Genomic DNA, 27,425 nt, shown 5'->3' on the forward strand with positions numbered 1-27,425 from the left:
GCATTTATCCTACTATTATGCTTTTTCTGCAAAGTCCAATTTTCGCTCGTGATATAGTATCGTTGGTATCACAATCGTATTATATATTTTCATTTTTGTTTCCTGGGACAATCCTTGTTTTTTCAGAACTGGCGCTAGAGCGTAGTACATTTAGTGCGATTATTTAGTACTGTTAGTTACTTCGATGTCTATTTTTCCATCTTTGGTAATTATATTTTCAAGATGATCATATGCGGTAACTATTGCATTTCATAGTCCATATCATATGCGGTAACTATGAATTTCCAGTTTCTTGCATTTTATATTTAGGTATTTCATTTTTTTCCTTTTCGCCTGTGGCCTATTTTCGAACATAGAAATGCAGTTGTTAGGCTTATACTAACTTTTTTTGTCATTCAACACTTGCTTCTATTTAATATGATCAACGTTTTAGATAAGTCATATTTATTATTAAGCTAGTTGTCTCAATCTTCTTAGGTTCTATATAAAATAAATATGTTCAATAGGTGAAAAATAGGGGTACTAACTCATCATGGAACCATTTTAATTTAAACGAGATCAGCTTATGTATAAAATAACCATGATATCATAACTTTCAATATTTCTCCCCTTTAATGATTGGCCAATCGTGAGGTCATTCTTATTGAAAAAATGAGACATCACTCAACATAAATCGATTGCATTCCTGATCCCACTTGACTTAATATATTTTTTACACTACCGCAATCTCATCGCTCTTTTGTGGTTGGATCAATCACAAGATGAGTCGTGGCCGATAAGATTAAAAATGCCAAAAGATGTAATGATACATTGCGAAAAAGAACTACAAATTCAAATTTAATTCTGTTACTCTAGTCTCTAGTGGGATGCCAGCGATATAAATCTTATTCTTTTTTATTCTGAATAAATATTAAAAATGTATTCCTGCATTTGTTCTGTGATTAATTTTTACCTATTCTTGCCGTCCTGTGATGGCCCCGCCAAGGTGAATTTTCTTAATTTTTTTTTAATTTGAAACACATCAGTGGGATGACCCAGCCACAAAGGCAACGTGGGCAATTATTATATTGTATTATGTTGAGTGAAACGTTATAATATTATATAGATATACATTTGTTATGGTGGGTTTTTTGAGAATATATCTACTCTGGTGCCTCACTTGGAAATTCCGATAAAAGGTTTCAGGTCACAAGAGACATGAAATACTGCGTTTGTTGAAATATTCTTGTCAGTAGCGTTACTATTTGCATACACTATTTTAATGGGATGATTTTTCAACCGATTTATCGCAAATAAAATAATATTAGAATGAATGATCGTTCGTAATCGATTTAAATATACATTGCTTATAATTCCATATGTATATCATTGAAAGTATTGCGTATATGATGAAATCATGGACACCATACAAATATATCGATAATGTATGCATTTACAAAGCGATAATACAGCACCTTTTCCTTCTTTTAATTTGTGATTTGTGATATACACTGTGTCCGTAAAGTATGGAACAAATTATTTTTTAGCTAAACAGAGCATTTTAAAAAATAATCCTGAAACACGTCAATTTTTGATTTTAATTTACCGTATTTTAAAATAATATTCTTATATACAGGGTGAATTACTTTCGAGTAATGACGTCACCGTCATTTTTTTTAAATAGAACACCTCCATTTTGTCTCAATTTTCGGATTACTCTAGCTGAGCTGATTCCAAAAATGTATCACATGTTGATTCAAATTGGTACAGAGTGGACAAAAATACAATTGTTTTGTGTGTGTTCATAAAGTAACGCGTTAGTTAAATTAACAATATTATCAAAAATACTTATTGTATTTTTGATATTTTAATTAATTTTTGATTTTAATTAATTTTTGATATTGTTTAATTTAATATTTTAATTTAATATCAAAAATTAATCAAAATTTAATATTATGAGCACACACAAAACTATTGTATTTTTGTCCACCCTGTACCAATTTGAATCAACATGTGATACATTTTTGGAATCAGCTCAGCTAGAGTAATCCGAAAATTGAGACAAAATGGGGGTGTTCCATTTAAAAAAAATGACGGTGACGTCATTACTCGAAAGTAATTCACCCTGTATATTAGAATATTATTTTAAAATACGGTAAGTAAATTAAAATCAAAAATCGCCGTGTTTCAGGATTATTTCTTCAAAAGCTCTGTTTAGCTAAAAAAGAATTTGTTCCATACTTTACGGACACAGTGTATATGGAATGTTGATTTCCAATGTTCCATGGAATGGAAGAAGGAGAGACAGACCAGTATTACAATGGATAGAAGGAGTCAGAGGAATAATGAAAGATAGAACTATAAATGAGGAGGAATGGACCCACCGAAAAATAATGAGGCAGAGGCTGAAGGAACCGCACCCGCAGCAACAACTATAGCCTAAGGTACCGTGCACATGACAGCACTTAACTCCTTGCGCTTACATGTGTACGATATCATTTTTTGTTCCTTGGTAACTTGAAACGCGGCGTCTAACACCTTCATGTGTACAGGGTCTAAACTCTAATCCACCGAGTCGACATTGTTTATTTACTTTGCAATGAAAAAATTCCATAGAATTCTTTGTTAGACGAAGATTAACCCAGTTTCATCTTCACAAGGCCCCGAAATGGAGTACACCAGGACATGTGCAAAGATATGAATAAAGTCGTAATTGAAATGCCAATTTTTTAATGTCACTCTATTTTTGCTTGCCCTTTTCTTCCTATTACACTAATAAACCCAAGAACAAAGGGTTACCCCTGACCACTTACGCCACTATCTTATCTTTTCGTTGATAACCTCAAAATTGTGGTAGTTGATCCTTAAACTATGTTTCACATTTAAATATATTATATTCCAATTCATTCTGTTTGATTAAAAACTTATCACATACGTCTACTTCACTTCACTACTGATACATTTCATTTGTAGAGGGATTCACGTATTTTTTTCTTATTCGGGATTTCCAACTATATTGGCGGTATATTATTTTAATTTAATATTATTTTTATTTATTTACGAATTTTCCATTACGATAAAAACATGGTACAACCACACAATATACAAAAATACAAATAAAAAGAATAAAAATATTAAACTGAACGAAGGGGTAAAGAAAATACAAAGCCATCTTCAGAGCTATGGTCAAAGGTTTAACAAAACAGCAAAACAACTAAAATTAAAAGGGATCAGATTAGTAAAATTAAAAGTAGTAAGAACAGCACGAAAACTACCCAAAGATGACCACAGATGAGAAAAAATACAGGTCCAAGATGGATGAATATCTCAATGGATAGAGAAAAATGGAACTCAGATCCTATACTAACTTAAATATAAACTTTAAACAGATCAATGTCATTGGCGGTTTTTAAATTGTGTAGAAATGTTCTACAAGGAAGAAAATCCACCAACAATTTGGCCAGTCCTGGACTGCACAAAGAGGAAAAAACATCAAATAGTCAAAAAGACCTCATTTATGACACTAGTAAAATGAAATTTCCGCATTTTTTAATTCCTAAACAGCATTTCGGGATTTGACTGTTATTTTCGTATTGGTATAGGCACAAATCCTGCATAAAATAGTTTTCCATTCAAAATATTAAATATAATAACTTCCTCATAACGGATTACCTGAAATTGTTATTTTAAGGTCACTTTCAATTTCCTATACGATACGACAAAACCGGTAACATCATAAAGATACCAATCATAAATCACCAAAAGCCTGATTTTATGCAAATGTCTTAAGAAGGATGCAGGGACTGAGTCGGTGAGGTAATGAAGATCATTGACAAAACAAACAACCTATCAAATATATAACCGAACATTATAAAGCTGATTTAAGAAACGGGAATTCCTGACATTGGTTTTAATTTTATGAGAAAAAAAAGTTTAATTAAAAAAACAGACGTCAATGCTTATTTTCAATAATAAATTGTCTGGTTCTTTTGGGTAGGTACATACATTTTTTGATACCTGGTGACGACATTTTTATAATATTTTATTACGTTGAATTTTAATTTATGACCAAGTCCGGTAGGTTTTGTCAAAAATTTGAATTCAAGAAGGAATTTTTATTTTAATAAAAATCACGAATTTGTTAAATTATGTTTAACAGGTTCATTGTTCTCATTATTTAAGAACATCTACTTACGTCAGAATTTGGCTACAATGTAAAATTTGCTTGCCTTTCTTTGCAGTCTTTGTCTTTCCTATTATGTTTTCAAGCTTTTCAAGCCTGATGAATTCTCAACAAAGATGAAACATTTCATGTAGTGTGAACGAAGAGATAAAACACAGGAATTTATTTTTCACCATCATTTTGCCGGTTGGGTCCACTTCAAATGGTAGGTTTTTGATCTTACCATGATCAAAAAATTGTGTGTTTTGTGTAGGTAGGTTTTTGATCTTACCATGATCAAAAAATTGTGTGTTTTGTGTAAGCCCCATGTGCTACTCTGGATGTTTTTTAGTTACATATTATATGAAAACATTTTCAACCTACAACTAAAGTTTTTAAAAACTGCATAAGGATTTTTTTCTGTTCAAATGGAATCTCTCTCTCTATCTCTATCTCTCTCTCTCTTTAATGGTACTTTAATATGTATAGTATCCTCTATAGATTATCTTCGTTACTGACCAGCTATAGATAATTGTCTGTGTAGCCTATAAAGTTGACATTCTGTCTCTTACTTTGTCACCTGCCAAGTTGAAAAAGAGTCTCGTTGTTCACTTCTGTAAATTTTAGTTTTCTGTACGTCCAATTATTTTCATGTAATAGATCTTTTTAGTGTTTGAATATGTACTCAAAGCTTCATAACTTTCTTCCTATCATGAAGAGAGCCATTCTTTATTTTTTAATCCATAAAATAGTGTATTTTATGGATAATAGTTTTTTCATGTTAACCATACTGTATAGTGTAAGTGTTCTATGAAGTAATTTTTATAAACTGGATTTGAAGTTTCAATTGGGCTATGACGTACTCTAATATCTGGGAAATTCGGAAACGATTGTCGCATATTATAGATAAATCATCCAAATATAAAGTTCTCAAAAATGTAGTGAAGTGCATTATCAGAATATTAATTAAATCGATGAAATATAACTATAATTAAATTGTAAAAGGTAACTATAATAAATCAACACAGTGGAACTGATTTCATTAAGTAATTTTGATAAATTATTCAGATCAAAGAGATCAAAGAGCTTCAGTCTTATTAACGTGCCATAATATCTTTATTGGTCGATGACGATCATTCTGGACCACATGGTTCTGGTTCCAAACAGTTCTAAGGATGCTTTACTCACCCACTGACTTAGATTTTCCTCAAGAGGTTTATCGTCTACCTGGCCCTCTGCTTCCTTTTAATTTACTTTGCATGATAACTTGTGGTTTTATCGTTTCTCATCACATGATCAAAATATGAGAGTTTTCTATGTTTTACTGTGCAGACCAGCTTTTGTCTGTATTATCAAATGATTATGCACATAAATTTAAAATAAAGCTTATACAATGAAAATATCAATTGAGAAAGGTTCCATATTGAATTCATTACAGGTAGTTGTCAATTATACGGGTAGTTGATGTTGTTATTTCCGTATCATTAACAAGGCAATTTTGTGCACATGATCAATTACCATTTTGCTGTATAAATGGATAATGGATTGATGATTGACTAAATGAATCTTGTATAAAAATAAGAGATATAAATGTAACAGAAATATTTTCTACTACTCTACTGCTAATGATTACTGTTTCTAGAGATCCTGTTTCTTTTATTATTACTCCTGACTTCCTGAGTATGTAAAAGCCTTAACTTGTTCTATTGTTGTTCCTTCAATTTCTATATTAAGTTCTTCTCTTGTTTCTCCTATCTGCATAACTTTTGTTTTGTTGATGTTTATTTTCATTCAGTTTTCGTTAAGTAGTTCTTTCCATATTTCTAAATTTTTTAAAGTTATTTTTGAATTTTTGCAATTAGCACCAAATTGTCAGCAAGTTTCTATACCGTTTGATTTCCACTCTGTTGTTTTTTATACCGTACATTCAGTTTTTTTACTCTTTGTTATGCGTTTCTTAATATTTTCGTCCATATATGTTGGGACTAAGTGCTCCTCTCTGACTTAAACCTCCATTTATTGTAAACGTATCTGATGTTGAATTATTACTAATTACGGCATTGTTGCTCTCATTGTTTATTATTTGTATCATTTTTAGTAGCTTGTTGTCCATTCCCTTTTCTCTTAGTATGTTCGTATTAATACTTTATTAAAGGCTTTTTCTAGGTCAAGAAATGCTATGTATATTTTCTTTTTCGCTTGCATATTTCTTGCATTTGCTGATAAATATTTCGCGTAAATATGTATTAGCCCAAAGAACGCACACAACAAATTTAACATTCAAGTAACAGAAAAAATTGAGACTAAAAATAAACGCACTATTTGATATTTCAAGTAATAACGACCGCGCAAAAAAATGCACTTGGTCCATACGATCGAGAGAATTTTTCCTCACGTGAAACCACCGTCATTTCCTGAAAGTCCGTGTGTACAATGCTCGGAGAGGTAACTCCCGGGTGATTCAGCGCACCAAAAATGGAGTGGATTGACTCCCAAACTCTTTTGGCATACTGAGCCAAAATTAGATCACCGTTCGTAGCACACCACACAGTACAGTTTAGTTGGCTATGTAAATAGGAACGGTCCCGAATACTTTCATCGATCGCCGATATACAAATATATTGGATAGTTGGTGGTTGGTCGTGTGGTCTTAGAGCGGCAGATGTTTTCAACTTTCATTCGTTTGACATTTTCCTGTTGGTCTGAATAAATGGCAAAACTATTTTTAAGTGCTTAAAATTATTCTCTCCAGGTTTTTTGTTTTGTTCCTTCTACTGGATCACAATAAATCGTTCTCGCTCTCTGGACTATTTGTATTCACCTCATTTTATATCATCTGAACATCTAAGTTGTGATTTTATCTTTGTCGCCTATAATTCCTTGATCTCTTCTTCTTTTTCTTTTTGTGTAGACATGACTGTGTCTGTTGAGTCTGTTTTTCAATGTGTCTCCAGTAAATTGTCGTTCCATTTTGACATCGTTTTCGTGGAATTATTTATGTATTGTCATTTGGCTTAAATGATCGTTTCATTTTACTTACCCAGTCCTCTATGGTCTCCACCTTACACGTCCTCTATGGTCTCCACCTTACACCTCCTTCTAGGTGTATCCCATAGTTTCTTACCATCGATTTTTCAGGGTTTTAATCTCTGCTGTTTCTAGCATATTATTTTGTTTCATTTGATTTTCTTTAGTAAATTTCCCTATTTAATAGTTAGTTGTAACTGAATGATTGAAGACATTTTAGTATATTATAGAGTTTAACAAAAACTTCCCAATCTAATCTTCTCTTTCTTTTGATTTCATCAGCCTGATATTCTTTAGGCAGTTTTGTGATTGATCCTGTGATATGTATTCTGTTACTGACTCGTTCTCTTTGTTCTGCTGTGCTTTTAAAGTGCTTCTTCTTTGCCTTTCAGGCTCTTACTCGTTATTCAAACCTTCAATTTTTTGGAATTGATTTTTACTCCTGCCTGAATATGTTTAACCAATTAATCCTCATCTAACCCTTTAAATAACCTGACAAACCTTATCTTATCTAAGAACACATTTTTTCCTTATTCGATTATACCATCATAACAAATATCTAAAAATAGACGAGAATTCCATCAAAATCATCGATAATATATGCGAGTTATTTGTAAACTCAAAATAGAGTTCCAAAAACTCCAGCAACTTGCATGAATGGTCCACGTCCATAAAACATTTTCCCGAATCGCATATAGGCCTGGATCCCGCGTAGCAAAAAAAAGTTTATTAATATCAAGCTGAAAATTTGTTAACAGCTTAACGGTGTCTAGTCGGACAAATTTTGATGTACAGGAACACTGGAAAAGGGGAAGTTTTAATTGTGGAACAGGTTACAGGTTTCGAACGTCAGACTACGAAAACGTCCCATGTATTTTGTCCGACAGAACTTCCAATTGATTTGTTACCCTTTCATTAAACGCTCATGTAAAAATCAGACTGCTATTTACTACCAATATAATACCTGTCATTTGACATGTTCTACGTGTCGGACTTATTAAAATGCCCAACATATTTGTCGGACAAACATTTTTTCATATACATATTATATAAAGTTTGCTATTGGGACCGTGAAAGGTCGGCAAAGCGACACCTGGTTTCTACGCCCAGCAACATTTTTCGCACTTTTAATTATATTGGCCAATTATATTAGTCCTGGTTACTGGATAATTGTCAAGGCCATAGTCCAAAAAAATCATAAGAAGTTATGTTATTAAAACGTAAACAATTGTATGTAGTAAATAAAATTAGTTATTAAAATACAGTACTGCAAGCAAAATACAATTAATTAAATTTACCTTTTATATAATAATTGCATATCATATCAATATTGTGGAGCAATATAAAAGTTTTCTTCTTTAATGACAGTAGGTATGAAATATACGTCAATTTGACAATTTTTAATTGACAATATGAATTATTTAAGAAAGATGCAATATTTCTCCACTATTTTCTCGTATCCCTTCCAAGTACTTGCACACCCCGAATTGAATCAACTTAAAAACAACCTGCTAGTTTTCACAATCATAAACTTGTCAGGATTACATGTTTCACAATTAAAATCACGTTCCACAATTAAAATCACGTTCCACTATTAAAACTTCCCCTGTTCCAGTGTTCCCATACATCAAAGTTTGTCCGACTAGACACCGTTAAGCCACCTTTACACGCTTAATATTATTGATGCAATATTTTTTCAATGATATTATTGTTTCAATGTATTCCTTACACATTCAATATATTGATCAATATCGATATTGCTTCAATAATATTGACCGTGTAAAGGTGGCTTTAAGCTATTAACAAATTTTCAGCTTGCTTCAAATCAACTTTTATTTGGTACGCGAGATCCAGGCCTATTTTCTTCGAATCTCATACATCAAAGGCACGCGTATATTTTTGAATCATCTCGCAAACCTGCATGGATTTTCCTTCATATTTCATCCACTTTGTTGTTTACACACAAAAAGAAAGGAATTTTTAATAGCATTAATAGAAACAGATATTTTCGTACTGACATAAAAATAGCCCTCAGCTTCAAGAGTCTTGGAGACGTCAATGAGATTATAAGTCTTAAAATACATTTAGTTTTATTTAAAGTCCGTTTAAATTGTTGCGGTGTTGTCAGTTTTATAAGAATATCTTAAGATCCAAATAAATCATGAGAATTTCCAAAATAAGTACTCTGTGTGTAAAAAAGTATTACAAATAGGATATAAATACTTATCAACAAATATTATGCAATGAGTGGTTCCAAATAACTGTTTGTTTTGTTTATTTAAAGAATTATTTTGAGTTTCGAGGCAAGTCAATCATATAATTGGGTATTTTAGTCACCTCTGTTCCATTGAAAAATGATACCAAGAATACGTTGTGGCTTTATCTAGCAGATGGCGCCAATTGATGGATAAGATTCCGTATTTACATGAATCACACCTTAATCCACTTATTGATGATGATACATATTTAGTAATGCGGTTTAAAATATGATTCACTAATGCTGTAATTCTATTTTAAGGTTCTGTAAAGTTAGTGCACAAACGAATTTACAAATTTCATATTCAGGGTACAGAAACTTAAAAAGATATTTTTATAGGCCGTATAGTAAAAGTAATGTTAAAAGTTTCCAATGCAATAAAGCTTACAGAAGCTTACATAAGAAATGATATATTTTCTGGCAAAAAAGGTTTAAGATGTACGTGATTTTGAGAGAGAAAATTGTGTTGTGTCCCCGATATTCTTATTTCCTTAAAAAATTAGTATTTTGACCTCCCTGGTCCATTTTTGCCTTCAATTTTCTCTTTCGTTATAGGTCCTAACAAAAATTTAACAAATTAGTTTTTTTACATTTCTGTAGCCCCTAAGAGTTTTCTATCTTCGATGGGCTGGTCACGTAGTAACAATGAAGGCCGAAACGAGTCCTAAGTCCTAGATAGTAAAATGCAGGGAGATCGAAAGGAAGGCCACGGAAAAGGTGGGAGGATGAAGTGGTATTCTCCTTTTCATGAACATTTTTCAGTGCGTCACAACTTATAGAAAAAAAGGTAAGTCCGTGATAATACACATTTATGACATTTATTCTAACATGACAGTTAGTTGACACAGTTGAAACAGTTAGTTAAATCTGACAGTTGTCACATTTTATTTTCAATTTGGAATAAAAACAAATCAATTTTGTCTATTGCATTTATAAAATGGTATTTTCTTTGATTTGTATCGTCTTATAAATTGTACAGATTATATTGATAATATTATTATTTTATTTAATAAATAATTCTTTTTTGATTATGACGCCATCTATCGACAACTAGAATAACTAGAATAAATGTTATAAATGTCTGTAATCAGCGACGTGCGTTTTTTTCTGTCACATACAATTTAATGCGTTAGAGAGAAATCGAAAAACTGTTACGCACTGAAAAATGGTCATGAAAAGGACTATAGCTGGCATTCAAGGATCTCCTCAACATACTGGCACAGTATCTATTTCATATGGATACTGAGGTATAAGGGATTATAAGGCTCGACAGAAACTTTTTTGGTTCTCTAAAGGCTTTAGGTCACTAAATACGCTGCAAACTATGAGGTTAAATAGTCCCTGGAAACAAATGAAGTGCTATAGAAGAAGAAATGAATAAACACTATCTCTTGCAACCTCACAAATCTGGGTAATGGCACCTACAGTTTAATGTAAGGAGAAGATGCGGCTATACCTTCATTTCTCATCTGACAGGCCCTATATATGAATATATTTGAGATATACCAAGAAGCTGGTAGTACCTTATCAGTTGGAGGTCACTTCTCGCAAATTGCGATCTCTTCATGAAACTTCATACTTTATTGCTGCATTTATTGTTTTCTTCCGATATTTGTTACGAATCAGACACTTATACATACACTAAATACAGTAATAATAACGAATTGACGTATTCGAAATGTTACATCTGCTTTAAGATTCTTATCGAATATAATAATTAAACAAAAATTGACGAAGATAACATGGAAGAACAAATTTACACATCCTCAAGCCCACCCCTATGGATTGTGCCGCCCTGGGCAAGATCAGTGACCGTGCCCCATTCCTCACTTGGTAGACCCAAGTCAATCTCAAAAATTGGCTGTCCTCTAAAATTTGCCGCGCTGAGCAGCCGCCCGGTTCGCTCCCCCTGGGGCCGGGCCTGTACAACCTTAATCTACAATAATATAATACAACAATAGCCAATTGGGTCTCTCTATAAGGAGACAACATCGTGAGAAGAAGTACTATTGTATCTGTTGTATGTAATATATACAGGTCCATATACAGAATCGCCGTGATTTAATTCTTGATCGTGATGTTCCAATGTGATTTTTGGCGGTAACAATTTAAACGGAGTAGTAGGCAACACCGTCGAAAAACTATAATCCCAAGTATGCGGAATTCAGCTAGTGGCATTTGTTAGACTCGTCTGGTTTTCCCAACTTTAATGCTTCTCTTGAGACATTTAAAACAGAAAAGCCTTCGTGGTCGCAGATCGCAGACACGCACCCAGCAACAGTATTTTTAGAAATACTTTAATATTTGTATAGGGATGAAACAATATTCTAAGTAACGTTTTTTTGTAACGTTCCTTTTTGTCGCTTTATTGAATATTAGATTATCTATTTTATACATATACATGTCTAGAATGATAGGATACATCATATACAGGGTGTACCAAAAAAAAGGTCATGAGTTAAGTCACATATTCTGGGACCAAAAATATATCCATTGAACCTAACTTACAGCCCTTTTTGAAGTTACAAAATGCAAATCGATTTTTTCCAATATAGCGAAAACTATTAGATATTTTTTATTGAAAATGAAAATGTGGCATTTTTATGACAGAAACGTCTTTAAAAAATAATAACAGCGAAATTTGTGCACCCCGTCAAGTTTTTATGAAGGTTTCGTTCCCTTAAACCTCCCCAAATGTTTGTGTACGTTCTAATTAAATTATTATTGTGATATAAAAGAATATAGACTTTAGTATAATATAAGTATTACTAATATATTATATTCTTTTTTTTTGGGAGGTGGGAATCTTCTTAAGACCTATAAGAATATTATTTTCTTTGGGGATATCATAAGGTAAACACTATGTTTTTATACCTTTTTGCCTCTTAAGTCTGTTTTAGACTATAACATAAAATGATATAAGAAAATGGTATAACAAAAACTTACATGAAATGATTGTGTACAGTATTAATACAAGAAGTTTTGTGTATTACATTGTCACATTTTGGTATCAAAATATGTTATGTGATTCTGCGCATTACATCCTAAAAAAGTACTTTTTTATATTTTTGGGATGGTACATGTAGGTACTGTTAACCTCAATTTTCTTCTTCTTATTTTCTTTTAACAATATTTTAACCTCATTTTTCTCAACATTTAACTAGTTAGTTTTATCTTTGATATTTTATATTACAAAGATATATTTTATATGTTGGATAAGAAAACTCTATTATTATCAGCTGCTTCCATTGCAACATTTCTTAAAAGAAAAGTTAACCTTAAAAGAACCAATGTGACAGTATAACGAAAATAACCTAACTGCGCATGCCTGTGTACTAAAAATTGTTATCAAATACGACATGTTCTAATTTGTATAACATTTTCTGTTAACAGATTTTGTTTCCTGTTTTACATTGTGACAAAACTTAGTATGCTTCTTTTCATGAGCATTTTTCAGTGCGTCACAAATGACAGAAAAAAAGGTAAGCTCGTGATATTAAGTGCGTTCGCGGGAGCCTGTCGGCGACTAGTCGGCGACAAATTAGCAGCGAAACGCATCCGCACTTTAAAATGATATAAATAATATCGGTAATAGATAAATATACAAGGTTTATTTTCCTAATATAATTTAATAATTAGTTATTAATATTAACTAAAAGTAAATATACCTTGTATATTTATCTATTAACGGTAATATTTATACTAAGTGAGGTTAGAAATTGTCGGCGACAATTTGTCAACTGTACCCGCGAACGCACCTATTATACATTTTAGTGACATGACATTTTAGTTAAATCTGACAGTTGTCACATTTTATTTGCAATTTGGCACAAAAAACAAATCAATTGTGTTTATTGCATTTATAAAATGGTATTTTCTTTGATTTGTATAGTCTTATAAATTGTTCAGATTATATTCGTAGATATATTATATATTTCGCAAATTATTTTATTTCCGATTATGGCGCCATCTATTGACAACTAGAATAAATGTTATAAATGTCACCGACGAAATGTAATCACCGACATGCGTTTTTTTCTGTCACATACAATTTAATGTGTTAGAAAGAAATCGAAAAACTGTGACGCACTGAAAGATCCTCATGAGAAAAAGCATATATACCATTTTCTTATATCATTTTATGTTATAGTCTAAAACAGACTTTAGTACTTTTCGATAAGGTAGTTTTTATCGAGATACAGCTTCTTTTTTAATATGTTTCAAAATTTCTGAGTACCTACCTAACAAAATGTAAATTATAAATAAATTTTCATATTATTACGAGGTCTCTATAATATCTTATATTTCATGGATTTTACAAATGTTCAAAGTACCTCTCTATAAAAACTGGATTATCGAAAAAGTAATAACAGGCAAAAAGGTTTGCAAAACATTTTGTTTAACTAATGGTACAACAATAATAATTTATTTGGAACGTACACAATCATTTTGAGGGATTTAAAGGAACAAAACCCCCCATAAAATATTTGTGGGGTTATTTTTTTTAAATATTCCTGTCATAAGAAAGACACATGTCCATTTTCAATAAAAAATATCTAATATTTTTTGATATATTGGAAAAAATCGATTTTCATTTGGTAACTTCAAAGGGCTGTAACTTTTTTATGTGCACATTTGTACTAAGGTAAGTTGGATTCAGTCGAACTATTTTTGGTCCCGAATATGTTATTTAATTTATGACCAACCTTTTTGTTACATCCTGTATTACAAAGTTCATGCACGAGTTTATGTTAAAAAATAACAGTTATATAATTTTAAACGTTAAATCCGTATGTAACGGAATAACACTCCTTCTAAGATGAATGTTTCCATCACTGAATTAGATGGAGGGCTGTCCACGTTATACCACAGAACAGCATAATGTAGAAGAATTCGGAAATTCCAACATTAATTGCGGATTTGCGTAGTCGATTCAAGGTTTTTGTAAATAAAAAACTGATTTTGAATCGTATTAATCAACTTTAGTTAGCTATGACCAGAATCTGTGTTACTCTGTCAGGCAATAATTGATACGTTTTTTATTATAATTTAGAAATTTGTTAAAGAAAGGATTTGCTGAAAGAATAGAATATTTAAAATAAAGGTTCTCAATTCTTCTCAACACGCTTCATGAACAGAGACCATCGAATAGGTGACTGATAGCTGATAGTCAAATGTAATAGAAGATAAGACCAAAATCAATTAGAAAATATAAATAATGTAAATCACTTCGTACCGGTGAAGTGAGCAGTGGTTAACATTTTATAGTGATAAGAGCATAAGTGACAATTAGAATAAATTTATAAAACAAATACATGATTAGGTACATTTACAATAGGGATGTTCACAAAAAATTAAAAAGTCATTTCAAACATGTAAAACGATTAAGAAACACCCTAGGAATAATTGTCCAAAATTTCAACAAAATTGAAAAAGCCTTTCTATAAAAAATCTTTATTAGAAATCTAGCATTATTTTAAATTTCAAGAACGCTTCTCTATTGGCCTGACGTCACTAGTTGCATACCCCAAGCGCGCGCCGTGTTAAAGAGTGAATTTGTTTAGTTTAAAGTGGATAGACTGTTTGTAACTATTTGTAAGAACATATTTTGGGTGGTACAAAAATAAAAAAATAAAATGGAAGAAGGTTTTCAGAAAGCCGATTCGTATAAACTATTGACTGTAGTGTAGATGTAACAATGGTGTAAGATTTATTGGCATCTTGTAAAAAAATAAATCTACCACAGCTTTACTGAGTATATATTCCATATAATTTTCCATGTCTTCTTTAAGCTAAAAAAATAAATGCTTAATACTCCACAAAAAAATAGAGAAAGTTGTATGCATGCATTGTATGCATGCATATTGTACACATACATTGGCTGGTTATTACCTTACCTTGGTTAGGTGTATTAAAACTATTTTTATTCTTCATGTGCCTTGTCCGTTGTGGACGTTGGCTATCATCATGGCAATTTTAATTTCATTTGCGGCGTTTCTGAATAACTCGATCGATTTTTGTCCAAATCATTGGCGTAAGTTTTTAAGTCATGAGTGTCTTTTCTTCCGGGTCCGCGTTTGCTCTCTATTTTACCTTGCGTTATCAGTTGGAGTATACGATATTTATCATGCCTCATGAGATGACCGAAATATTTAAGATTTCGTTTCTTAATTGTAAAAGAGATTTCTTTTTGTTTTCCCATTCGACGCAATACATGTACGTTGGTGTGGGTCGCCAGGATATTTTGAGGATACGTGGGTACACACACATCTCGAATGCCTCTAGCTTTTTCATTAATGTTTCCATTATTGTCCAGGCCTCTGCGCCATATAGCAAGACCGGAAATAATAACATTTTAGCAGCCGCATTTTTAGTGAAAGAGATATTATGTCGCAATGGGTGAAAATATTTCTCATGCATGTTGTTAAATGTTGCTCTGTCCTTTTCAACTCTAGATCTTATTTCGGTTGTTTCGTATTTCGAGTTGACAACTGTTCCAAGGTAAAAAATATTTTTAAACTTGGGTATTGTATTTTCATACATTTTCATTTCAACCAATCTTTTCACTAAATTATTAATGATTTTAATATAATATAAAGTCATACCTACATCCACATGTAGTTATTTCAAGGTTTACTTTTACTGTATGTATTATTAGAATCCCGTTTTTAGGAATATCCCAGTTTAAGGAATACAAATTTGAGGTCCCGAAACTTTTTCATTTACTCCTTAAGGGGGTAGGTGCAAAATCTTGGTATAATGCTATTTAAATTTATTAATTTTTTTCGAATTCTGAGAAAACTAATAAGTATTTTGGAAAAATGTAAATGCAGAAAGAACAATTACATTATTACCAAGGGCCGAAAGTCTCTGGAAAACTTCTATAGTGTTTATTTTATTAAGTTAGTTTTTTAAGTTAGTTATTTTAAGTCATAGCTGCAACAAACCATTTCTTTTTCTGTTTTAAATTGGCTGGAACGGTCATAAAAATCTTATCAGAACTGTTTTTTGATGTATTTACACACCCAGGAACAAAACACCACTTATTTGGCTTTATTTTTAAAAATTAAATACGTAAAAAACTGCGCACATTAAAAACACTTCGTAAATAAGTATACAAAACTAGTCGTCGATCAAAGACGTTACGACTGCTGACGTCACAGACCGTAGCCTCGCTGCAGGGTACCGTTTTTCTAGCCTCCAAGAAAATCCACATTATGAACTCATTTATCTTAAAAACTATACATTTTTAAACAGTTTTATGATTGTTACGTTTTTATATAACTTGTAATCTATTGAATTTAACTATATTTAAAAATTAGTGAACATCCCTATTGAGTTATAAAGAAATATTTTTGTACTTTTTTGTTTTTTAGAATTGAGGTGGGAAATATCGAACGACTGATAAAACTGGACAATTACCAAATATTCCACTGTTAATTATTACTAATTACAAAAAAAAAACAATTGGACTTTCCTAATAGAGCAAAATTCCGGTGATTAGACTAAATTTGATAATTTTTCTTACGTCTAAAGTTATATTCTAATTAATCAAATACCACCTAAATGCTTATCAAATATTTTCTTTCGCGGTAATTATACGTATATCACATATAAATTAAGTATATTAACAATAATATAAATATGTCAACTATTTTTTTGACATCTAAAAATTTCTTCCGATAACCTCTATCGAATCAGACCAAATTTTCGTCATGTTTGGCGTAATTGTAGCAATGTAACTAGCCATTTTGTTTTATTAGTTTATCGATGGAGATAAAAATTATCACGTAAACAATATTGGCAGTTTTTAAATTTAATTAACAGAAAAGTGAGTGCGTCACTCCGAAGGACAATCATACAATGTTTCAACATTTTAGATTATAGTATATTTTTGCGTAATACAAATATTTGCATCACGAAAAACACTTCATTCGTTTTTCATTTTCCTCTGTTATGCAACTTCAACGTTTTGCTTACTAGAGTGAAACAGAAGGAAGATATAAAATGGGGAACGAGAATAAGTCAAAAAGAATAGGAAACAAAATAGTAACCAAAGAGAACAAACAATGAATTAGGAACATAACGAGGTGTAAGATATAGTCCTGTCGCCAGGGGGGGTACAACGGCCTCCTTAATTCAGATGGACTTACCCAAGTTTTTTTTATATATTTTGACCCGCAGAATACGAATTTTTTGGGTAACAGTTGATCCGGATGTCGATAACATTGTTATAGACAAAGAACTTGAGGAATTACATAACAGCGATTTCTCGCAAAACAAAACATCTTTTTGTATTTTTTGGGTCATTTTAAGCAAAAAATATTCCTACAATTATTTTCGTAGAATGCATAGTTTTCGAGATAACCGCGGTTGAACTTTCAAAAAATTGAAAAATTGCAATTTTTGAACCCGAATAACTTTTGATTAAAAAATAAAGTAGCAATTCTGCTTACCGCATTTGAAAGTTTAAGTCAAATTATATCGGCTTTGATTATTTGCGTTGCTAAAAATTAATTTTTTTATTGTTAAACTAATCTATAAACACAGTGTTTCCCGTGCCTAACACATGCATTTTAACTCATGCTACGTAGAAATTGCCTCGCTTGCACTTGTAGCTACTCTACCTACTCGTTCGATTTTAAATGAGAAATCATAGAAAACATCACTCACATACTAGGTGTTTATAGCTTTGTTTAACAATAAAATAATAAATTTTTAGCAATGCAAATAATCAAAACCGATATAATTTGACAACTTTCAAATGCGGAAAGCAGAATTGCTACTTTATTTTTTAATCAAAAGTTATTCGGGTTCAAAAATTACAATTTTTCGATTTTTTGAAAGTTCAACCGCGGTTATCTCGAAAACTATGCATTCTACGAAAAAACTTGTAGGAATATTTTTTGCTTAAAATTACCCAAAAAATACAAAAAGATGTTTTGTTTTGCGAGAAATCGCTGTTATGTAATTCCTCAAGTTCTTTGTCTATAACAATCTTATCGACATCCGGATCAACTGTTACCCAAAAAATTCGTATTCTGCGGGTCAGAATATATAAAAAAAAACTTGGGTAAGTCCATCTGAATTAAGGAGGCCGTTGTACCCCCCTGGCGACAGGACTAATATAAATAAAAGAAGACACCACTAGTCTGGGCAGATTATTGGAAAATAGGCCATTTTTGGGAAAAGTTATTTACCAGCAATTTTATTGCTGGAATATAGGCCAAAAAATACATTTTTTAACGTATACCGATTTTGAACTTTCGATTATATTTTCTTCAACCTAAACAATTTTAGTTATTGATTGGAATTTTGGTATTTTTCACTCGTAATACCAATAGTTTTTATTGTTATAATATAATATGTTATGAGTCTCTTGAAGATAAGAAAATTTGTATGTAGAAAGAGGATCGAAATAAAAAGGTTATGGTTCAAAAATTACCATCATATCGTTTATAACTTCGTCGTAAATGCCGGTCAACTTTTAGCGGTTGTATCTCAGGAACCACTCATCGCAATTAAACTTTTTTTCTTTTAAAAGAAGCGTCCTATAGCGTCCTTTTCATTACCGTTTTCTTAATTTTATTTAATCTAACAATTGACGAGATATTTTATTTGTTTATAAGCCAAATAATTCGCACCATCAATGCAAGACTATCACAACTCAAAAATTGCCATTTTTTGTTTTTTATGAATCTGTAATGGTAATGGGTAGTCTAACATAATGAAAGAGTATTATAACTCAAAATTTAATATAAGACATTATTAAACAATATTAACGTTAATTATAATACTCTTGCATTATGTTAGACTACCCATTACCATTACAGATTCATAAAAAACAAAAAATGGCAATTTTTGGGTTGTGATAGTCTTGCATTGATGGTACGAATTGTTTATAACTTTAAAACGTTCCTGAGGTCGCTCAAATAGTCTAAGTTCAGTTCTGTTAGATAGGTACATACAATGCTTATTTATACCAAAATTATAGTTATTCTTGTGTATCATAATTATTATGGTTTAATATAATCTAAATAATGGCTAAATATAATCCAAGTATAGCAAAAAATGCTTTTATGTCACCAGGTTATTTATTTATTATAATAAATAATTATTATAAACAATAAACAATTACTTGCTTAAAACTTTAGTTGAAAATAAAAGATTTTGTTGGGAAGACCCGGATTTTCCGACCAAAATTTTCGTCGAAAATCGAAAAAAAACATCTCTCTATGCAGAATTTAATTACTGAATTTTTTATGTGAATTTTTATTTGGGGGTTTTTGGTGTAAAGTTAAAATCTTGGGAGTTATAGAGAAATAATTGAAAAAAAAACACGATTTCGGAGCTCCAGTTTGTTTATAGAAAAGATTACTATTTTACTATATTTTTATTATGTACTTATATTTTACTGGAACATTAGGAGTCATTGCTATATACATATATGTGCCATATTTTCTTCTCGTGCTGTTACATATTTCAATTTATCTATTACGACCACAAATGCAACATCAAACAACATTCCAACCACGTCCTTGGTCACTATAATCAGCAAATTGCTAAATCGGTAAAACCTTAAACTTTCTTCTTCATTCTTCGAGACATTGAAACTTTCTTTTTTGTTCGGAGAAATTTCATTAAATTTCTTTGAAGCTCAGGTCGATGCAGTGTTTAAATAATGTAAAAGAATTATATAATGCAGTGTACGCTGGTTTTCAATCGTTTCGCACTTTCCTTTTTTTATATCAAGTGTAGTATAAAACTGGTTATGACATCAGAGTTCGTTTACTTGATTCATCTTTTGAACATATACGGGGTTCGGGTCATATGAGTGCCCACTCAAAAAGACATAACATCGAATCCATACAGCACACTGAATATTTTATATTTTTTGGAAATAAACCACAATAATTGTAATTAAAATTGTTTTTGTCTATTGCGTGGTGACTTCCAGTCCGGAAATCGTTATCAGAAAATTCTAATTGATATAACCTGTAAAATGTTGTTTTTTGTCAACTGGTGGTAATGAATTCTTGGCTGTTTGATCAAAAACGCTTTAACTCTAAAAGTATTAGGAAACCTAATACTACACTCGGGTGCAAAAAAATCGATCCACTGAAAATTTCGTCATTTTTGATGTCTCGAATTTCCTAAACCTGTTGTCCAATTTAAGTGATTTTTTACCATGTTATAGCCCTATTCATTACCAATATCGCTGTAATAATATTGTTGCTAGACAGGTAAACTGTCATTGTATACCGGGTGTATGAATCAAACTGTGTTTTTTTCTCAAAGTTCGCATCACCCTGCGGACTATTCTAGCGTTTATAAAATAGTGAAAGTAAAAACCAACTACAGCCTCAGGTTTTCTTAACATTCTGTTTTTAGATTCATTCGCTTTTGTTAGATAATAAAAAAGTTAGGTACTTTAACAACTGGCCATGTTCGTCATCAGTACAGGGTGTTTCGAAATAAGTGCGGCAAACTTTAAGAGCCGTTTTACATGACAGAGATTTACTTCGAAACTGACGCTGATAACTACCATGAAAAATTATCTAATAAAAATATTAGACGTAAAACACAAGATTTACTCTGAAATTTACCATGATAATTTTCAATATAAAAATTTAGAACCTGTTCTATATTCTAGAAAGTTTTCAGAGTAAACTGCGCGAGTTTCTGCGCAGAACGTTAAATAAGGCGGTGGTGTTTACGATAACATAACCTTTATAATTACAACATGTGCTGATTTGTTTATTCAGTGAAGTATCTTTGATTTATTCAAATTAATTATTTTTGCACAAGAATTTACTTCTCTCTCTAATGATATTACTAAAAAATAAACAAATGAAAGTTGTAACTTATAACCTTAAAATGTCATTTCACATTTCTTCTTTTCTTATGTTACCTCTAACTCAGTGCCGGTTTATCCACTGGGCGCTTGGGGCTGGCGCCCAGGGGCCCGGGGCCCGAAGGGGCCCGTTCGTTTTAATTATAAAAAAGTGAAGACGCTAAATAATCTACATATTCTATAAAAAGCCTATGTTCTAATATTACATTTCTTCAAGCCTATACACAGTGGCGTAGCCTAGCTCTACAGGGGCCCCGTGTCAGTGTTTGTGGCGGGCCCTTTTCCAAAAACTACAGAAAGTTATCAGATTTAGCTATGTCTCGAATTGTATTCAAAATAATCGCATAAACGGAGTTTTTTTAGTTTCTAATAACTTCATTTTGAATTGTGGGGCCCAAATAATAATAGGTATATCTCACTTTTCGGCTTTAAAATAAGTTCTCTTTTAAAATAGGAACAAAATAAGTTCTTTTAAAATAGTTAAACGAAAGACAAAAATAGATGTACATACATCTAATTTATAGATAAAGAATAGATTATTCTCGAAAATGACATATACGCAAACAATAGTACACACCCTTTCAAACATTCAAAAGTAAAGTGATTACAAAAATTGCAATTTGGCACTATACAGTGGCCTCTAAGGCTAGCACTCCACTTGCGATTTGTAGTCGCGGTGACAAAGAAATCGCTGTCTAGAAAATTAGTCGCTGTTTTCAGAATCGCGAATTGAATGCTACAAGGGTGTGACATCAGCTTTTAAATGTTTTTTTACTCTAGATAAAGAAGAAGATAAGACGTCAATTAATACTTTATGCGAGAAACATAAAAACGATGTTTATGAAACCACAGAGAACTTGCATAATGAAATTACCCATTTTGTAACGTTATGCCAAAATTTGAATAAACATATTTTATGAAAAATTTTATGTCATCCAGGATGTAAAGGCAACTTTTTCTTATTTGACGCGTCAGGTGAGCGGTCTTTTTCGGCTTTAAAAAGAATAAAAACATATTTAAGGTCAAATTTGGGTCAAAAAAAACCTAGACGCATTATCACTATTGTATAATATAGTATATAGAGAATGAAGAACTGGAAAAACTGAATTCTGATAATATTATATGGAAGTTTGCGAATACCAAGTCAAAAAAAAATGATCTAATTTTTGTCTTTATGTATTTTTTAGAATATGTTTTTTTGCTTGTCATGTGTTGTTTTGTGGAACTTTCTATTTTTTATTTATTTTTTTGGATTATTTTTTACGTTTGCTATTCTTCTTGCTTGTTTAAAAAAATTACCGTATGGATTTTACAATAAACCTTTATAGTTAATGCATGTGCTTTCTTGTTAAAAAACTGACAACGAATAGCAATGAAGGGGGGCCCCTAAACCGCCAGCGCCCAGGGCTCGAAGTTAGGATAAACCGGCACTGCTCTAACTTAGTTTTATTTCATCAGTGGCCTTTTATTTATAACAAAATTCTATTTAATGTCAGTCACATTACACACTACGCATGCGTTTCACAACAATTATGTTAAGATTTAACTGTAGGTGTAAAACAAGGAACAATGGAAAAATTGTATAATTTTACTACATAAATTTTCGTTATTATTCTTGAAATAATTTTCGAAGTAAATCTCGGTCATGTAAAACGGCTCTAAGGGGTAATTTTACACATGAAAATAATGACAGTTTGCTTTATAATCATATTCCCGCAAACTCTTCGTTTCCGAGATACGGGATGTTCAATATTTTTTTACAAACTGACGATTTATTTATTACTTTAAAACTAGTTGAGTTATGCAAATCAAATTTGGTGGGTTTTAAGATGTAGTTATTGCACATTTTTTGACATACAATTAAGAATTTAATATTCACCATTAGCGCGTAAACGGATATTGTGACCGATTTTATTACCCGTATGCACGCCAATGGTGAATATAAAATTCTTATTGTATGTCAAAAAATGTGCAATAACTACGTCTTAAAACCCACCAAATTTGATTTGCATATCTAAACTGGTTTTAAGGCAATAAATAAATCGTCAGTTTGTATAAAAAAATTGAACATCCCGTATCTCGGAAAGGAAGCGTTTGCGGACATATGATTATAAAGCAAACTGCCATTATTTTCTCATGTAAAATTACCCCTTAAAGTTTGCCGCACTTATTTAGAAACACCCTGTACTGATGACGAACATGGCCAGTTGTTAAAGTACCTAACTTTTTTATTATCCAACATAAGCAAATGAATTTGAAAACAGAATGTTAAGAAAACCTGAGGCTATAGTTGGTTTTTAATTTCAGTATTTTATAAACGCTAGAATAGTCCGCAGGATGATGCGAACTTTGAGAAAAAAACACAGTTTGATTCGTACACCCTGTATACAATGACATTTTACCTGTCCAGCAACAATATTATTATAGCGATATTGTTAATGAATAAGGCTGTAACATGGTAACAAAATCACTTAAATCGGACCACAGGTTTAGGAAATTCGAGACATCAAAAATGACCAAATTTTCAGTGGGTCGATTTTTTTGCACCCGAGTGTATTTCAGAAGACTATTGATTTATTTAGATAAAGTTTGTTCAGTTGTTCAAAATGGTTCGCTCATCTGTTAAGTATCTGTTCCTTGTCATTAAGTACAGAGCCATCCCTATCATTCTTCTAGTGCCGACTCCACAATTCAAGGTTGGCTATAACCATTGCAAACTTGTCTCTATATTCTGCTTTTCTTTACCAGGACCTCTTTTTCCTTCGATTTTAGCCTTCATAATCAGCTTCAACAACTCTACTTATCATTTCTAAACATGTGCTCCAAATATGCTGCCTTTCTCCTTTTAATGGCGATCAAAATGTCTCTGCACAATTACGTTGGTAATATGATTGGTCCATGGTATTTTCAAAATTCTCCTAAAGCCACCTAAAAAGCTTTCAGCTTTCTCATTAAGTCAACATTAACAGTCCAAGCTTCAACACCATAAAGAAGAAGGGAGTGGATATAACATTTTACCATCCGATGTCGGATTGGCAGATTGAATCTTTGATACCTATCTTTACATGCTATTATTCTCGGTTTATTCCTTTCTACAGTTGTTTATCTGTTGTTTTAATCTACGTAAGTTTTTTTGTGTTATGGCGGTTAACAATCTCGTTTAGGACGTTTTCGTATTGCTTTCTCTTTTCTTCTCGTCAAAGGTTTTCGTAATCTTCCAGAGTTAATCTATTATAGTTCTGCACTGCTGGAGTCTCTTATATGCCTCGTTTTTTGTTGGTTTAATAGATATTACATCCTTCCTTGAACCAGTCTTCGTTTCTTCTGGCCTTGTTTGATTTTAAAATGCCTTTAGATACTATGTGCAGTGTGCATAGCTTCTTTACATTAGTCCACTGTGCTATGCTTACATTTTCTACAATTTTTGGTAACGCTTCGTTTAAAATTTAGATATAACTATCTCTAGTGATTTCAGATTTTAAAACCTCATTGGTATATTTCTTAGATTTTGTGCTATGGCTTTTTTTAGCGTTTTAGCGTGCTCAGTTTTGCTCTTACAAGGAAGTGGTCAGAGTCCCTACCATTTCCAACTATCGAATGTGCAAAATCGGGTTTTTCAGATACGATATCTTGCCCTCGCATTATACGTGATACATCTTGTGGCAAATTCTCGTTGTTGTAGCTTGATTAGGAGCGCGGGAAATATTCTGTTTAAACCATCGAATATGAACATTTTTTTATTTGGTTGACTGCAAACTGTAAGTATGAATATAACTGAAGGTATATTTGTACAACGTTAAATGTCGAATCGGTCACATTCGTTAATTTGTGTTGTAATTTATTCAACAGTTATTCAATTATAATCTGTAAACTGTCGAAAATGCTAAACTGCTGTGGAGAATAAAATGCACGTGTTTACAATTAGTGCGAATTTTGTTTCAGTATCGCTTTCAAGAAATTCTTGTGAGGCAGTTTATGATTTCATTTTAACGGATTTTCATTATTTGATTATACAGTTATTCGCTATTATACATTCGCTACTTTGAATCATCGGACCAAAACAAATCTTTGATTAATACAAAAAGCAAAGTAACGAATGTGGTTTTTTGTAAAGAAAAAAAAACGATAAGCAGTTCAAATTTGTTATCAATCTAACAAGGATTAAACATTACATACAAAAAATATAAAAATTTTCCCATTTGTCAATGCGCTGATTTAGGAGTCTCTAAAAAAGAGTTATTTTGCTCTCCTGAAAAGTACCACTTTTCACATTCGATTGTTGGAAATGGCAGGGACGATATATTGGCACCACTATATGCTCTTATGTGCTACATTACAATAATACAATACGAAAACATTTTTGAAGTAAAAAAATAATTTATTAAATTGTTGAAACAACTTGTTGTCATTTGTTTTGTTTTCCGGTCTAAAATTAACATGGAAAATGCTCCCCAAACCGTAATCATAATAGTAAGAGTAAAATTGGCATAGTAAATAAAACCCGAAAATAAACAGAATCAAATTCCTATCGCCATTGGACGAAATCAAAAATCGAAAATAGAAAACCGAGTGCAAAACCGCCTACGAAATCACGAGGTTCGCATCCGAGAGGTTAAAATTAAAATTTTGTTTTCTTGGCTTGTAGCAAATTAAAATTTTACAATGCGGGATTTCCGAAATTCCACACACATTTCGCAATTCGGATTCTATAGACGGCCAGCGTCGGATGTTGCCTTTTTTGGTTGTTTTTTCAATCACGCTACGTCAGAACGCAGTAGCGTCGCATTAGTTACCCGACTTTAGATCAGACTTGTAAGACTTTAGAACTGTTGTGAAGAATGTATATCAATAGTGTTAACAAGTCGCCGGTACTCCATTAACGATCAAAACATGATTCCTGCCATAATTGCTCATACTAGAGATATTAAACTAATAAATAAACATATTTGTTATAAATAAAAATAAAGTTAGACATACATAATTCGAATTTGACAGGCTGCCTCACAATAAGTATATACTTAAATAAAAGATTTCTGACCTTTATTTAATTTAAAAAAGGATGACGTAAAATACATATTTAATATATCTTCATTCTTTATCTCTTCAATATCTCAACATTCGTAATTATATCAAACTCAGAAGAATTTATTTTTGACACATTAATGGCAGATGACAAATGACAAAATAATTCTTGTAAAACTAACGATAAATATTTTTGTTCCAGGTCAAACGTGCGTCCACGTAGCAGCTATGCACGGACATCTCGAAGTGCTCAGAAACCTGATCTGGTATGGCGCCAATATCAACGCTAGAGAAGGCTGTATGGGATTCACACCTCTTCACTGCGCCGTTCAAACCGGCAACGAAGACGTAGTTCAATTCCTCTTAAGTTGTAAGAACATTGACGTAGAAACGATGAGCTATGGCGGCAAAGATGCTTTAGAAATCAACCATCGCTTCGTGTCAGAAACAATTAGGCAAGCTTTAATAAACAAGGGTCTACCTTCGCCCTATTCGAGTGAGGACGAATACGACTCCGATACCAGCGAAGATGAGGTAAATATTAAACCATCTTATTCATTATATCATATATTATGTTATCATTATTGGCTCTACAACCCATGGTGGGTGTTGGCCTGTTCCAGAATCAGCTTCCACTCCTTCCTATCCTTCCTTAATACCCTTATTTATTTATATTTAGATATAATTGGAAGTAGTTTATGCAATATCAAATTTTTCTTCCTAGTCCGTTGTCCGATTCAGACATTATGCCACCTAGAATTTTGAATAATTTCTCTTAAACTGTCTCCATCTTTCTCTATCCTCTACAACTCTGATGCAAAGGTTTAGTAGAGCTTCGATCTCTTTTGTTATGCTGTCCACATACCTTGTTAATCATCTTCCCCGAGCTCTCACTCCTTGCACTATTCCCTGCAATGTCAGCTTCTCCAGACTCCAGACCATCTCTACGCACCACATGACCAAACTAAGTGGTGATTTTTTCGGTCACAATGTTTTAAAGTTTACTTGTAACATGGAGCAGAATAAACTCGTTGGTTCTTCTTGTATTCCAGGGTATTCTTCAAAGGAATATCAAAGACATTTTGCCAAGAAAGTAACTGGTTATAAACTGTTGTGGTTCAAAG

The 27,425-nt window shown here is 31.9% G+C and overlaps 1 protein-coding gene across 1 annotated transcript in view; it reads left to right on the forward strand.

Moving 5' to 3' along the window:
• The window catches only part of LOC126880581 (NF-kappa-B inhibitor cactus), a 51,169-nt gene that overhangs the window by 18,793 nt on the left and 4,951 nt on the right, over positions 1 to 27,425 (forward strand). Inside the window, exon 3 of the mRNA XM_050644529.1 lies at positions 26,504 to 26,835. Within this exon, the coding sequence (XP_050500486.1) occupies positions 26,504 to 26,835 (332 nt within the window). The remainder of the gene's footprint in view (positions 1 to 26,503; positions 26,836 to 27,425) is intronic.

Source organism: Diabrotica virgifera, chromosome 2, assembly GCF_917563875.1.
Source record: "Diabrotica virgifera virgifera chromosome 2, PGI_DIABVI_V3a".
In the NCBI taxonomy this organism is placed as follows: domain Eukaryota; kingdom Metazoa; phylum Arthropoda; class Insecta; order Coleoptera; family Chrysomelidae; genus Diabrotica; species Diabrotica virgifera.